Below are 17,227 nucleotides of genomic sequence, written 5' to 3'. Positions count from 1 at the left end.
TCTATTATTTTTAATTGGGAAAAAGAAAAGCTTAAATTATTTGGAACATTTGCAATAAAAGAATAACTAACAAAAAAAGTTGCTTAACCCTTCCCATGCGGCAAACGGATATATTCGTTAGGCCTAATTTTGACTGAAACGCGGTAAACGGATATATCCTTCAAAGTCTATTTTGTGTTATTTAATAAATTGTAGTTGCCGTGGAATCCGCTAGAGTTTTAGGGAGTGTTGAATACAATATGTTCCGAAAAGCAGATGTTACAGTTTGAACCTCATTGGAGCGTCGCAGTGGTGGGAGGGCGTGGCTTTGTCCCTCGTAGCGTGATTTAGCCTTAGTCTGCGGTGAACCATTACGTGGTAAACGGATATATCCCGGCACGGCATATTTTAGTGTTTAACCCTGTTTTGCCATATTTCCTTATTTACTATTCGTGTTCATGTTGTATTTAGCATTATATTATCTTTTTATTATGTTGTTTACTTTATTTGTTGTGTCATTATTGACAATATTTTTATAAATTCAAGTAAAAAGGTTGTTTTTTTCAACTTTTTGTAAAATTTGAAAATTTGTTAAAAAATATAGGGGTCTGATTATTTTGTGATACTGTATTATTTTTTAGTCCTAATAGCCACCACTAACAAAAAAAAATTAGAGTTGGTAAAATGTAAAAAAATTTTAAAGTTAATTACGCGTTATGAGTCAAAATTGAAAGATAAATTCCGCGTGGGAAGGGTGAAAACTGGTAAACATGTCAAATACAACAAATACGTAATTCTGAGAAAATTGTGTTTATTTCCCGTCATATAATGGGCCGAAACTCATATACTGCCCTTTAAATATGAGCCGTGGCTCGGCAGGCTGGGAGGACAACTACCTGAATTTCATTTCAGCTAACCAAAAGATCAGTAAAGGCCACACCAGTGACCTGACGACAAAGGGTTAAACTTGTTTACTGATCACTCTAAAATAGTATAAAGCAAGTCCAGAAGTTATCAAAATCTTTCCTATCAGATATAACCAAATATATTTTACTTTGAAATGCCTTAATCATTTCTATAATTGGTAATTGAAGAGAAAAGATTTCACTTTTTGTAAATATAAAAACATGTTTTTCATCCTTTGACAGGTTAAAACAAAACCTGAATAATAAAATAATTATCACCCAAAGGAACATTCATAGATACTTGTCCTTCAATATTCTTGTCTTTTTGTACTGGTGGACAAGGGTTTTCAAAATCCTCTTCACAAAAATGTTGCCAACTTAATACTTTGAGATGGGTCTTTACATTATCTTGTCCAATGTCTAAGCTTTTGTGATGTTACGTCTGATGAAGACACCTATGCTGTCAATAGCCCTCACAAAATAAAAAATATAATTATTAGTTCCTTTGTGATTTTAAATTGTGATATTCATAGATTAAGCTTGTCATTTGACATTGGTTGAACTCATTGAGCACACAGTTTTTAGCCTTAGTATTTTATAGTGTCTTTACACTATAGGGTAAAGAGATGATCCTAAAACTTCAGGAAATTAATAGATAACTTACTTAAGTAAACTTCTAATTACTTGAATCACATTCCTCATCTCATTGAACAAGGTCCGGTTTTGCAACTAACTTGCATCCTTATTCCCCTCTGTTATGAACATCATTATAACATTTATTTTTATATTTTTTGCATAAATTGTGCACAATACTATAACTAAGTGAACACAACGTACATATAACTCATGCACTGATCAATATCAGTTAAACTGAACCTTTGCAAGATCTATATGACACTTTGTTGTTCACATTTAATAAAACACAAAAAGAATGAATTGAAATAACCAAGTTCATGTGTCTTCATCTTAGCTCATAATATTACTGGGGGAATATCAAAGATTGAAAGAGTATACAGGAATACGACAAATCTACTGGAAATAGAGGAGAACTGGGTTATTTAGTAGTTTCTGCTACTGATAATAAATTTACTGATATACACAACAGAAAGTAAGTTATTCAAAATTAGTGAAAATCTTACATATCTCTTGAATTGCAATTTTCCACAACACATGATATCCACTATTTCATTGTTACCGTAAGCACAATATACCAAATATATACAGTCCATTGATCCATCTTGAATCTGAATTATCTTTGAATTTCATGCCATAATTTTTAGAATCAACTCTGATTTTCAAATCAAGCTCTCTACTAGTAGGGAGCATAGAGAACATACCAATATAAATCTTCCTTTCAGAAATATTTGTAACAAGTGTAAAATGTTTAAAGTAAGCATGAATTAGTAAATAAACCAAACTATCTACAGATGATCGATGAACTTAATTACACCAGACAACTCATGAGAAATTCTTCCCTATAAGTTATAAGATTAAAATTAAAAGTTTAAATATTCTGGTATTTTATATTTTTCATGCAAAAATACAAGTATATGGAATTCTTAATGAAAATACTCAAATAATTTGAAATAGATTCAACATTATTCTAGATAGGAATAACAATTGGTTGGCTAGATTAAACTTTATTCTGTTCTAACCTCCCTATTATACGAGATGCTTAGCTAAATTTCACCAGTCGATAACTGTTTTCTACAACTGTTTGGCCTATGCTAAATACAAAACTAGACTCTTCGCACCATATTTATAACCTATAATAATTGTTTCTAGATCTACAACTTCACTAGGAAATTCAAGGAGCCCTCACGTAGTTATCATTAACCCTTAGCACACCGTAGACGGAATAATCCGCAATGTTTTTTGGTCTTATAACGCCAAAGACAAAATAATCCGCCGATCGATAAAAATATATTTTATTACTGTTTTTGAAGTTTATAAGTTCAATACATAAGCCACAATACAAAGTAATGTACTGGCTTGACCAGATAAACCAGTTGCAGCTGTCAGCTGGCCGCAGTAGGTAAACAGTAAATTGTTTTGTTGCTTGCAGCTGTTCTCCCATTCCCGTCTGTACGCCGATGACGATACTATCCGCCATTACCGACTGTCAGTGTAGCACGCATTGTGCCTTTGGGAAGTGTTCTTGCGTTGTCATTCCTTATACAAACAGTTGTAAATAGTTATTACCATTTTTTAGGTGTTATAATAAAGTTTTTATTATTTCTTTTCTGTTGTATAATTATGGCTGCAAATCATGTCCCGAGACCCCATGGCTTCATCCCAATTTTTGTTTTGAAGTTTACTGTACAACTGCCTAAATCTATTATTATCAGAACTTATAAAACTAATCAAGATCAGCATATTACACTTTATTTGTTTTCTTATCCTTGTACATAGTTTTCATATTTTTCATCACATGCATTTGATTACTCTTTAACCTAAATTTGATTTTGATTGAAATATTCCATTATTATGAAAAAATGTGATAATTTTAATGCAAGTATTAAATTATTGTAAAAATTTTTTTTGTGTGTGACTATTAGTCATTAGGAATGAATAAAAAAATTAGTTTTAAGGAATTTTCATTTTTATTTTTTCACCTTAAATGAGGGTAATCTAAAAAATTACTAAATTTACCTGTATATCGGCGTTCAAAGGGTTAAATCCTATCCAAATGTCAAAAAAATCATGTAGTAGCTGAGCAAACAATGATCAAAAAGCTAATCAGGCTGCTGGAAGCTTCAGCTATGTTCAGATAGCAAACTAGCAGACACACAAAACTAATGAAAATCTAAACATACCTCCTTTTTAACGATTGAGATCTGTAAAACAGAGCTGATTAGTTTCATTTTTTAATGTTTATTTAGACCTACAAAACCTATCCTAAAGCGATTACTCATATACTAGCCAGTTTTTGTTTGGAATGATTGGAAGTTGCTTTAAAAACCAATAAGTCATCAAAAATAGTTGATGTCTTTAAAATTGTTTTTAAAAAAACAGTGGTAAAACCAACAAAAGAACCAATACTATTACACAACATATAATGTGGGCCTGCCACAATCTTGTATACACACCCACATACAACACATGGTTCTTATCTCAGGCTGAGAACCTTCTATCAGCCACTGCCACTGATAAGGCAAGATCAAGGTCGGGGTTACTCACCTGGAGAATGTCTGATCGGCCAGCTGCTTTACCCGGAAAAACTGCTTCTTCATTTTGGATCTTGACCTGTCACATTAACATCTGCGATGCCTCATTTCTCACTGAAACATCACATCTTTATTCAGAGAGACCAATTGGAATATTATCCAGGCATAAATACAAAACTATATTAAAATTAATAAAAAAGGATAAAACAATGTTTTACATTTTCATTCAGTCATTCTTTGGTGCAGGCTAAATTTTAATTCAAAATGTATTTTTTGCATTTGTAAATCTATTTTTACATTGGCATTGATGTGGGAGGTCCAAGGCATCCTGGACTCACACAAAACCCTAGAGAAATTATAAAAATTCTTTACATGTAGTGTGTTTTAAAATCCATGAAATAAATAACCCGCTGTTAGATATGCAGTTTTAACACCTTAAATTTCTATTATCCATTGTTATTCATTTATTCATTACAGAGGTGAGAGTGAAATAGAACTGTCAAAGTTTGGAAGAGTACGTTTTATCACTGCTTGTCGGTGAGATCGTGCCACAAGTTGGCTATACTCGAAATCGGCCATGCCTTCAAATTGCGCATCTACTCTCAGGTGTTTAATAACAGTGGTGTTCAGAAATAAATTTTTGGAAAATATGAGCATTTTTAGGTGTATTTTGATTTTAAGCATAAAATAAATTAGCTATTTTATGTAATGTTGTGTGAGTCTCCAACAAAATTACATACTTTGTTCTGATATGGAGGTCTATCAATGGAATATCTAAAATGACTGATCAAGAAATGAACTTAATAAGTATAGAATGCCTTACAAGGTATTGGTAATAACAATAAATAAGTATTAAGGGTTACGTAAAAATAAGAATAGTTAACCAATCTTAAATGTTGAACATTATTAAATGAATGTTTCAAAACATCACTGTCTTTTCCGTCCCTGACTAGCCACTGCATAATTTTATGGAACCTATATAGATACAGTACTGATAAGTAATTTTAAATTCCATATCCTTTAAATCAATCCCAAAAATTGATTTTATGACCCCATAATAAGAAGAAATAGTTCTATTAGTAACAAAAATACAATAACTGATTTTCTTGAAGATATTAAATTTTGAATCCAAACAAAACAATCTCTTTTAACCACGTGTTAAAATTAGAATCCAATTTGATTGCGGTTTCCAGAAGAGAAAAAGTTTAAAATTCTTACATGTAAAAAAATTCTGTATTCCCCCATTCCAACTGTGATTAAACTATTAGTACTCGAAATAATTTTTCAGTATTAATGAAAAACTAGCATTCCCACCAAGGTTTTATCCGTTGAGGTTCCAACAGAAACACACTGGTGTCGACCTATTCTCAAACAATATTCTCAAATCAATATTTTTGTATTTTAACTCTCTCCGATGCACCAAGCCCTAACCTCGTGAGTTCAAATATAAAAAATATCAAACATCAATATACATTGTGGTTATAAGCAAACGTTTCCAATTTTCAATCCAAATTTTAAGCCTCAGTATCCAATACTTACAAAGAGTGCACTGTTAATTATGGCCTAAACAATGACAATTTTGCTATGCATTGTAACAGTTAAAAGCTTACATCTATATTATTTCCAGACTGATTTTTATGTTTTAGCTGTGGAACTATTTGTAACTAAATTTAGCGGTTTTATCCAGCGATCAAATCCCAATTTCATTTGATTTCAATGTTTAAAAAAACATTTTGCATGTGATTTTGTTTTTGCACTTATAAGAATTTTCGTTTTATTTAATATCTCAGGCTAGAATTATGACAGAGAGGTAAAATAAAAACCATTCTGTTCAGAATTGAATAAGCTTTAATTTTATTTACTATACAATATGACAGTATTTCTAAAGTTGTATTTTAAAGTAAATTCCAAAAACGCATGTTCATTAAAAAAAAATACCATGAATTCTTAATGTCAGTACTAAGTTATGTACAAAATTTCAATTTGGAGTCTCAGTGGAATCACAACCAAACCTTAAAATGTTTATGTTAGAACATAAACATTTTAAAGATTATTTATTTGAAGTGTTTATCATTCAATCCAATGTTGTAATAAAAAGTTGATTAAAAGCAAACTTTAATTATACTTAGTAATTTATATCAATAGGCCTAATAAAAATGGCTAATACAAAATCACAACCTTAACAGCAATATTACTTCAGCTCATCAGTATGTTTTCAGAATAATTACTGGTAAAAATGAAACTTACAATATACGCAATTCTTTAAATTAGTTACAAAGTAATTTCTATTTGGAATATAGGTTGCAGAACCACATAAAAATAATGTATTATACAATTATAATAAATTACATTATTTCCTTGTGGCAGAACAATGTGGGATCAGTCACAGGAGTTGGGAAAATTGTGAGAGACTGTGCTCTTTTCATGTCTCCTCATGAACATAACATTAAATTTGTACTCTAGTTACAGCAGTTAGTGTGAAAGTTAAGTGTACATTTTATAGTTTGTTTTTAATAATTAGTAATAAATGAATTAGTTGTTAATTCATGTTAGACTTGAGATAAAAAACACACAAAACACCTGGTAGATTAAAAAAAAGTGTATTAATGTAATCTGCTTGAAAAAACTAATTACACAGTTTTAAAAAGTCTGAGACAAATGCAAGGGTGGATGTTGGAAATAAATAGTGAAGTAAGGCATCAGGAGTGGGGGACTATAGCATGAAAATGTGTGGCAGCTGTCGTAAGCATCTATTGGGGGGAGTTCATGAAAAAATTAAATCCTTTATTTATAAACTTAAAATTTCTATACTGTGTCTGGTTGTTACATATAAACATAGAAACAAATAAAAAAATTGGTAATTTTTTTTAACCCCCGTGGGGGGTGGGGGGGGGGTTGGTTTTCCATATTTTTCAAGGGTTTTTTAGATCCCGCACTATAAGTCTATAATTGATTATTTCATTTAGCTTTTAGCACAAATAACAACAGCCACTGAACACAATGAATATAACTATGTGATGTAAACAAAGCACTTACACTACAGTCACATGTCACAACAAAGAACAAACTGCAGAGAGAATCAGCTGTGATTAGTTTAGTTTGTAAACAGTTGTCTTGTCCCACTTTTCCAAATAAAAAGCCAATAACTATAATAAGCCGGCACAATGGTTTATAGTACTAAATATAATTACAATTACAGTATAGTTTTGATACAATAAAAAACATAAATCGTAAAGAAATGCTGACAAAATATTGTCTACTGCTACTTTCACATATAATACTGAAAAATCAATCCTAAACTATGAACTTAAAATATTTATTTTCAAAGTTTAAAAAATCGTTGGACCTTATATTTTATATTTTTATGTTCAGAACTGAATATAGAACCAAAATATACAAAAAAGCAAATTTTTTAAAATTTTTCATTTTTTACCAATTTGGCGTGAACTCTCCCCTTAACAGAAAACAATCACTTACATTATGTTGAGTTGATAATTTACATTCTGTTAAGATAGGTAAACCATCATCTTTCCAAATAGACACAAACTTTACCAAATTTGATTTATCATTAGATTATTTAAACAAATCAGCTGTCAAATATTGAAAAAAAAATGCTATTACAAAAAAGATAGCATCCACATGGTTACAGAAGGAAGAAATTGGAAAAAGTTACTGAAGATTTCACTGAGTTTGTCAGTGATACAAGCCTCTCTCAGAATGAGGAGCAAGGTAACTCAGATTTGGAAATGATTGTCCAACTGAAAGAAACATTCTAGAATACTACAAAAAAAATATGAAAAGTTCTTGATCCTCACATTACTTAAAGTTACACAGTAAAAAATTTGAAATTTTGAGTATAGTGTCAGTAACAAGCAAGCCAGAAAAGCTAAATCGCTACCGTAGTAAAAGAAGCCGTTCAAATCCAAAGTCAGGAAATAACTTTTGAACAGAATATAGTAGATAAAGTAAAAGTTTTTACAACTCTGATGATGTGAGTCGAGTTATGCCAAGTAAGTAAGATTTTGTAGCAATGAAAATAAATGGAAAGAATGAACACATGGAAAAAAGACTGGTTTTAATGAATATAAAAGAATGTCACAAACTATTCAAAAATACTGAGTCAGATGCAAATATTGAGTTTTCAAAGTTTACTGAATTAAGATCGAAGAATTGTATCTTGGCTAGGGAAGGGGAGCTCTTGGTTAAGTATGGCGTTCCTCAAGGCTCTGTTCTCAGACCGCTTTTGATTCTGGTCACAATCAATGACTTACCTTTCTCAGTCAATTCCAAAACAATACTATATTGAGACATGACAATTTTAAATAGTAGTAATGAACTGAATAAAAATCAAACAAATTTCAATGGAATCCGTCAACAAGAATCATTGTTGCTTTATTCCAAAAGATTTTTATTGAATGAAGATAGACAATAGACAATAGACAATATACTTTATTGACATGTTCTTTGAGAACAGTACATAGCGTCAGTTATACAGGTATAAGGTAACAATTTTTAGCTGTTTGTAAATTCTTCTTCTGTGTAAAAAGGTCTCTCTTGGAGCCACAGAGTCAGTTGTTTCTTGAAGCGGTGAGGTGGTTGGTTCTTTAAGTGCTCTGGAAGGTGGTTGAAGTAGGCGGCTCCTTTATAGGATGGTTTTCCTCTTGTATAGGCTCAGATGGTGTGGGGGCAATGCGAAGTCCGAGGCATGTCTAGTGTTGTGCTGGTGCAGATCTGAGTGTCTTGGCTGTGATGTTTTTACAGTGTGGAAGATTACTTCTCTTATGTAGAGTGATACGACTGTCAATATTTTAAAATTTTTGAAGTGTTCTCGGCAGCTGTCACGGTAGTTAAGGCCTGCGAGGCATCTAATTGCCCTCTTCTGGTTGATCAGAACTCTCTCAAGGTTGGTTTTGGATGTTCCTCCCCAAGTGGCAATGCCATATCTCAGGTGTGATTCGAAGAGAGCAAAGTAAGCTACCTTGGCCGTGTCTGTGCCACTTATTTGTTTTATTCTACGTATAACATAGTTTCCTGCAGATAGTTTTTTGCACAGTTGATCTATTTGTGGCTTCCATGACAGTTTATCATCAATTATGATACCAAGGTGTCTGGTGGTGTTTTTTATTTCTAGGTCTGGGAGCGTCAAGTTAAGGTCTCTGCGTAGATTGCTGAAGGTCATCTGAACTGTTTTTTTATTATTTAAGACAAGGTCATTTCTGGTACAGAATAGTTTTGTTTTATTGAAAGTGGCAGTTGTGTTTCTCTGGAGTATTGCTATTGATTTATTTGCTATTGAAGATAACACACAGCATGTAATTTTTTAAGCCAGAGACCAGTAAATTACAATATTTACTCTGATATTGAGTTGTTGGATAATGTGAAATTGTTAGGTGTCTGTGTGGATGATCATTTGACATGGGGACCCCACATTGATCACCTATCAGTCAAACCTTCCAGGATTGCTTATCTCTGGAAAAAAGCAGAAAATATTAAAGGTACACAACAGTTTCATACTTTCATTCCTCACAGTTTGACTGAGTTGAAGTGTAAAATTTGTTCCTGGTGCGATGATGACTCTTGCATACAGGAAGTTGTGGAAGAAGGTAAAACATTCCTAAAGATGAAATTTCAGGTTTTTTATATGTGAATATGATTTCAGCGTTGGTGGCTGGCAAGTGTGCAGTCAAAAAAACAATGAAAGTGAAGATGCAAAATTAACACTTCTACATCTTTCTGGCCTGCTCCCTTCTTCGTTTTCCCATGCAATCCTGATGTCTTAAAAGTGGTCATACAAAAATCTTAACTGAAGTGAATCCTAACACAACTACAGGAAGAACATGTGTAATTTACCAAAATGAAACTATTGTAGTGACAAAGAGCTTATATTAAAGACTGCCTTACCTAATCATTAATTAATAAATACATAGTCATTAATCTTCTATAGGTAGGCCAACTTATCGTGTATGTATGTATGTATGTATGTATATATATATATATATATATATATATATATATATATATATATATATATATATATAAACTTTACATTAATCTTAAAATGAAAACTGTGCATTTTATAAACTGTTAGCTTTTTACTGCTCATAACATAATTTAAACATTCTTTGACTAAATTAATGTACGTATTATAGCCTATGCGATGTCCATCTCCTTTGTACGCTTATGTACGTTAAATTATTTTAATATAATCTTAATGATATCTCAAATTGAAATTGTGCACACAACTTAGTAATAGCATTAAGAATTCATATCATTTTTATTTTAAACATATGCGTTTTTGGAAATTCAAGTTTAAAATACTAAGTTTTAAAATTATAAGTTGAAATTATTGGAGTTGATATTATAAGTAGTTGAAATACTGTCATGTTGTACATTTAATCAAAGCTAATTTATTTTCGAGCAGAGTGGTTTTTATTTTACCTTTTTATATTCATTCTCACCAGAGATATGAAATAAAACACAAATCTATACATGCTTAAAAACACATTTTTTGAATAAAATGTTGAAAAACTGAATAAGATCAAAAATTTGTGTTTTTTACATTTTCATTGTACTTTATGTAATAACTCATTATACCAAAAATAATTAAAAAAAGAAAAACTGGGGAAAATTTATTTTTTATTTTGATTACTTGATGTGGAATGGCCAACTTTTATCATTCTTTAAAATTTGTATAATATTTTCATTTTTATGGTATTTTTCTGATTAAGATTGCAAGAAAAATAACTCTGTCAAATTTCAGTTTTTTTATCTTTTTGGTTTCTGAAATAAAAAATTAAAACTAAAAAATACATACATAAGGACAGATGGTACACTAAGAATTTCTTATCCATGTTTGTATTAACATTTTTTGTTTGTATTGACATAAAGAACAAATTCCCAAATATCTAAAGAGAGTTAGTAAACATACTGTATATAGATGATTAGATTATATAATATTATAAATGTGAAAGTGCCTTTTTTCGTTTTGTTTTGTTTTCACATAAACTATTCAACTGATTGTACTGAAATTTTACATGGACATTCTTAGGGTACCTGGGATGAATATAAGTCTATTCTTATTTCAAAAATCTCTCCATGCTACGCCCCACAAGTCTTTGAAGTAGCATAAAATTCCATCTTAGTCTCTAAAGTTGTGAAATATTAGTTGAACAATCCTGTCAAATGTAATCCACTGTTCTGCGTAAACATTGTTTTATGACAGCACAACCATATGTTTATTAATGTAACCACTATTTTAAATTGATTTACATTTAAATTGTCTAAATTTTCTAAGGAGTAACCATACAGCTAAAAATAATCTAGAAAAAAACCATAACCAAAACACAAAGTGGTTTGTGTGTGTGTTTTTTTTTTTTTTAAATAATCTAAAATAGAACAAAATATTTTTCAGTTTATAAAGAAACAAATACATAAATATTGCCATTCTTACTATACATTTAACTGAAAATATTCAGATAATGTTAAGTATTAGATATAAAAAACTAAATTACTAACTAACTTTTACTTTGAATTTAAAGACTGTTATAAAATCCATCTTAGTTGTCTTTTGACAGAAGTAGACTTCTCTAATTTGTAATTTTGGAAAACAAGGCAAAATCCAAAACCAAACAAAAAATTCTAAGAATGAATTAAATTGCAATGGCCATAAATATACACTTTTTGCCTTATTTTCTTGATTGAGGCAACAAGAAAATAACTCAACATTGTCGTCGGAAATATAATTCACTCAAACTAGAAGTGCTTATACAGGGCAACACTTACGAGCAGGTAGCTGCTACTTTATAACATTATATTATTTTTTGAATGATTAAAAATAAAGCAATAACACTTGGTACATTGTCACTACACGTAAAAATCTACTTTTTGGAGTAACTGTAAATTTTCTGGAATATCAGAGGGACTGACCACAAGGAGTCAAAATGAAATCTTAAATGAGAGCTTAGGTTGAATAGTATATCAAATTAAAGGTCTCTATTAAGAGATCACAATGCCATAAATCTGATATTTAAAAATACTGGTTTACAGAGTCAAAATTTTACAATATAAATCCTGTTGTAGACACCTTAATATTCTTTTTTTTTTTGCTCAAGTTGTGAAAGTTAAACTTTGTAAATGTACACTGGACCTAAGAAATAATGTTTTAACATAGTAAGCGATTCTTCAAATCCAATGGACGATGGTCCACAAGGAGTTACAACAAAAATATTAATCAAGATGTATATACATAACACTTTTATTATGTTAAATTGCATAAGGCTACTGGTGTTTTTTTGTTTTTGTTTTTTTTTTAAGAGAAAACAAAAATAAAAGATCCATTCCATTTTTCATACATAATTCCAGTTTACAATAAAACATAGTTAAAAACTCCTTTAAACACCATTTAACTTGCTTGTTCTGTCTTATTATTCTTGACAACATACTTACCCATAATGTAGCATTTTCAAAGCCAATGTTGAGGTAGAGTTTCACACCAAATTTCAACCACTGTTTTTGGGATTAACAAGGAATAATTTTTGTTAATATACTTGTAAAAGGGTAGAATTTTTACAAATGTATATTAAGCATAACTATTAGAACTATCGTTCCACATCTCCCCTAGAAGAAACAAGTACATTTGATTTTTGCATTGACTTATCAAACCACCCTCGTAAACATCAAATTTGTTAAGCTTCTGTATTTTATACACTGATTAACTAAATACTTCGTAGTCATATTCATCTAAGGTACCAAAAATTCATATGGATATTGATAGTAAGCTCAACTAGTTATAGTAGTAATGTGATTCTAATATTGAAAACATGGTGTTAATGACAACTTATTTCTTACTTCATCTACTAGGACTACTAAATTAAATATTGTATGTCTAGGTACTAAGAATGTGATAGAGAGAGGAGAGGAGCAAAAGAGTACTAGAATAGAAAAACCTGTATAGAACAATATCATAATAATAAAAAAAAACACTACATAAAGACAGATACTCTTTATGAATCATTTAATATATGATATAAACTATGGCTTCAAGTAAAAAATATTTAATGCTTTTTCTATTCATATATCACGTCAAATAAAATATTTATAGATAAAATATAGTAAGATACTGTACGACACACCTATGGTATGAGATGAAAACACTTTATATGAATACAATAACCAATTCTGACAGTCTGTAAAATGTCAGAATAAACAAAGGTCAATATTTGACATTAGCATCAGAGAGATTTTGGCAAGAGAGTTCAGTATATCTTTTTCAATAAACAGTAAACGTGGCAAATATATAAAGTAACACTTTTATAAACGTTAAAGTTTTTAATATTTAAAAACTGTTATTAGATGTTTGATTAATTTGTATTAAAACTCATAAATTAATTTAAATTGTTGGAAATCATGTTAATTTTTTACATTTTCAGATGCAGCATTACTTTTATCCTAGTAAAAGATCTGTTCATTTGGCATAAGTGTGTTTGTAGTAAATTTCCAAAATATTTGAATAGATTCTAGGTGGAAGAATTAAATTTATGCACACTTTTCAACATTGGCTCAAAGGCAGCTCTAATTATTTAGTGAAATCGTGTGCTGTGAATTTTGACTAGTTTTAGGTGTTAGTATGAGATATGAATGTGTTCAAAGCTGCTGTATGTCTGGTAAAAAGTTATAATGACATGAATATGCCACAAACACGCATGCAAGGAGTAACTATTCTATATTCTTCTAGCTCACATCTAGGCTCTCTATTTTAACAATTCTACATACAGTGAAATTTGCAGGTTTACAGACTTTCTACCAACAGCATACCCAACATTATTTAAGCTATCATCTTATTATATTGTTGAACTCATAATAGATTTTACAACACAAATGTATACATTTTTTAAAGTGTTTTCCTTCCATAACTTAAAAATGTATTTTCACTGCTCTTCAAATGTATTTAGACTCACTATATTTTTTTATTTTTACTTTTACTCCCTACACAAAGGTTTTTAAAATATGTTAAAGATTTATTTTGGGTCCTCTAATAGGCACGACGAAAGTTTATTTGGAAAAGAATGTTGAAAGTCATTGGGTTACCTATATAAATAAAGCAACAAGATTAACCACTGGGTCAATTTTGCTCAAATTTTGTATGTAGGCGTAATCTAATAATCCCATCAGACCATTTTATGGTGGTTTTATTGTTGTTTGTTAAAAAATTATCAATATTTACCAAAACATTTTACAACCATCTATTAAAAATAATTTTATTATTAACGTTACATAAAGAGATATCAATAATACAATGTATGAGCTCAATGAGTTAAAACTCCTAACTATACATTTATACACGGGTACACAATTTCAATTAACCATGGGTTTTAAAAGCAATGGGCTATATTCAGTTTTAAATTGAATTAAACTGAAAAATAATATTAATATAAACTGGTCAGGAAGTGCAGGCCATGTTATCTCCTGGTTATCAATAAGCTATTTTATCAAATCTTGTGGCTGAGCTGGATAGAGTAACACTGTAGCCCCACACTCCAAGTAGCACATCCTCTGTATTGACACCAGCTTACAATTAAGCAGGCACATCCAATCTTCCACTTAGCCCATCTCGCATTCCTACCTTTCCAGAACATCAATCACACAACACCATACACTTCGCTTCAAACCGTGTCAAAATATGGTACAAACTTTCTATTTTTACATAATAGTCATTTTATTTCACTATTTTCTTGAATTTAGGTAGTAGGGACATCAAATGATTCTCCCTCATAGAATTAATGGTGTCGTGTGTTTAATAGAAAAAAGGGCCATCAATTTAAAATCCTTAGAGCAAATTCTTTGAAAGGACACTGCATTTTAGATTACAAACATGTATACTTATGTTAAAGTTAGGATTTATTAGGTCTAAATAATATTAAAAAATACTCAAGTATTCTTTTTAGTCAATAAAAATCTAAAATTTATTGTAAACGTTTTTAAGTACATAAAACTACAGTTGTGGTGAATATTTGATCAAAATATAATCTTTATAAAAGGCATAAATCTTTTGAAAGCACTAATTACTTTTATAGTACTTTATAGGCATTAAAGTTAAATACACTTTTTCTGTGATGAAAACAGTAATGCTAGGAGGACTGCCTTGCTGAGCTGGTATGTGATTGTCTCTATATTCCCACAAACATATATGTACATAGTTTTTACCTATACTGCTCTCTAAAACCAAATACCTGTAAATAGTACTGACTTTCAATAATATTGTTACACTTGATGCATTATAACAGATTGAACTCATGATGTTGAGATGTTTCACTGGCAATATCTTTATAGCAAAATTTAAAGATAATAACGTAATAACCTTTTAACATAAAAAAATGAATTTATAAAATTTTAAATTTAAGTTTATGAGTTCTATATGTAATTAGAAGTTGAATTTGTAGATACATTTATTTCAGTAGCTAATTCTTACATGATTTAAATATACAGAATGAAAATAATGATAAAAACCTTACACTATTGGTAATGTATAAAAAATCATACACAAAATTAAACTAAATATTACAATTCATTACACTGAAACTAATTATCTTATTTTAAAATAAAGAATGTGCACTGGATTTTACACTACATAACCTATTAGCAAATACTAATTGTTACTTTTGCACAACTATAACCTTTAAACCTCTGTAGATTGTTAATTATTGAAGTAAAGTATACTATTTTTTTCGGTTCATTACTTGAAACATTTGTGATTTTAGGTAAATCAGTATTTATTTTGTTGCTGCACATACAAAAATATAAAGTCTAAAAGTTAATTTTCAAAGTAGAGCCTTATAGGAAACACAAGAATGTTTAAAACTCAAATGCACAAAATAAAGTGTACTTATCTGAGAAATTTTGTTACTGTCTCTTTAGAGTGTTTGCCACTTTACATTGAAATCCATTAGTTCTGGGTCTTTATTTAAAAAGGCATATTTGCCTGAACTTCAAGTTTCTGTAATCTTTTCTGTATATTCTACTGAGTCAAGTAAAACAAGGTACCATTTATCAACTGATAAGGTTATGAACAAAGGAATTGAAAACATGGATTAAAAATTGTACTAGCAGCCAATACTAACATAAAGCCATAAGTAGGCCTATGAAGGCATATTTACTCAAAACTGTTTGCATGGCCTTCAAATTTAAACTTACAACTACTTATTCAAATTTAAACTCACAAATGCAACTATTCACATCCTGGAGTTAAATGATTATTGAAATGGTTATGACCATTCTAACTCGCTCAAATAAAATTGTAGCAATCAGGCCGTTAAAAGGAATTATAGTAGCCTACTAATTTTATTAATTGACAAAGTAAGAGATTTAATTACAAACTTAAATTTTGAAACGAATAAACTGTTATTTAATTATTGATATTAAATTTGTTTAGATTGTTAAAAGTTTATTTTGATCATTTACCCTAAAAATCCAATCTATTAAAAGATACACTATGTTGGAATGAGTTGTACACCCTTGCTACTTCCGGGAACCGTGAGTTAATGAGAGTTGGGTGATTAGAAGAACTCAGGATGTGGTTACAGTGTAATTATTGTGCACACAGGACCAGTATTATTGGTCGATTCTAAATCATCGACTCAACTGAAAGGGAAAGCACTGTCTACTCTACACTCTATGGAGTTACTCATGCTTTTAGAAGTGGATCATTTTGCCATCTTTGGAACTTTGAACAAAGATTGTAAGTTCCCTCACGAAGACCCGTTCGGTTGCCTTCAGCATTTTGTAGGACTACAGAGTTCATGGATACAGAATCACGGTATGTGAACTGGACTGCAACCTCAAGTTCCCTTTCAAATTGCACAAGCAATGGGTGAAAAAAAAAAAAAAAAAATGGCTGATGGCACCTGGCTTCCGAATAACAAATGAGTGAGTAGCACCACAAACAGCAGAGGTAAGTCGCTTCTGGAGTATATAATGTCCCGTAATCTAATGATTGCAAACATAGGTAATGCTTCCACATTTTGCACTTGGACGCAACAGGAAGTGATAGATGTGACCATGATAACAAAGGGTAAGATTCATCGGATACATGATTGGCATGTGTCTGACAAGCATTCCCTCTCCGATCATGCTCACATCTGTTTTAAAATTGGAGACCTAGAACTTAAAAGTACAGTACAG

The 17,227-nt window shown here is 30.4% G+C and overlaps 1 protein-coding gene across 2 annotated transcripts in view; it reads right to left on the bottom strand.

The window, feature by feature from the left end:
* Positions 1 to 17,227, bottom strand: part of LOC124354303 (rho GTPase-activating protein 17-like) — a 97,594-nt gene that overhangs the window by 72,570 nt on the left and 7,797 nt on the right. For both annotated transcript variants that reach the window (XM_046804649.1, XM_046804650.1), the window contains exon 2: positions 4,065 to 4,165. In XM_046804649.1, coding sequence (XP_046660605.1) covers positions 4,065 to 4,117 — 53 coding nt within the window. In that variant the 5' untranslated portion in view covers positions 4,118 to 4,165. The remainder of the gene's footprint in view (positions 1 to 4,064; positions 4,166 to 17,227) is intronic.

The sequence above is a fragment of the Homalodisca vitripennis genome, chromosome 2, assembly GCF_021130785.1.
Source record: "Homalodisca vitripennis isolate AUS2020 chromosome 2, UT_GWSS_2.1, whole genome shotgun sequence".
Classification (NCBI taxonomy): domain Eukaryota; kingdom Metazoa; phylum Arthropoda; class Insecta; order Hemiptera; family Cicadellidae; genus Homalodisca; species Homalodisca vitripennis.
This window is presented reverse-complemented; position numbering and strand designations above follow the sequence as displayed.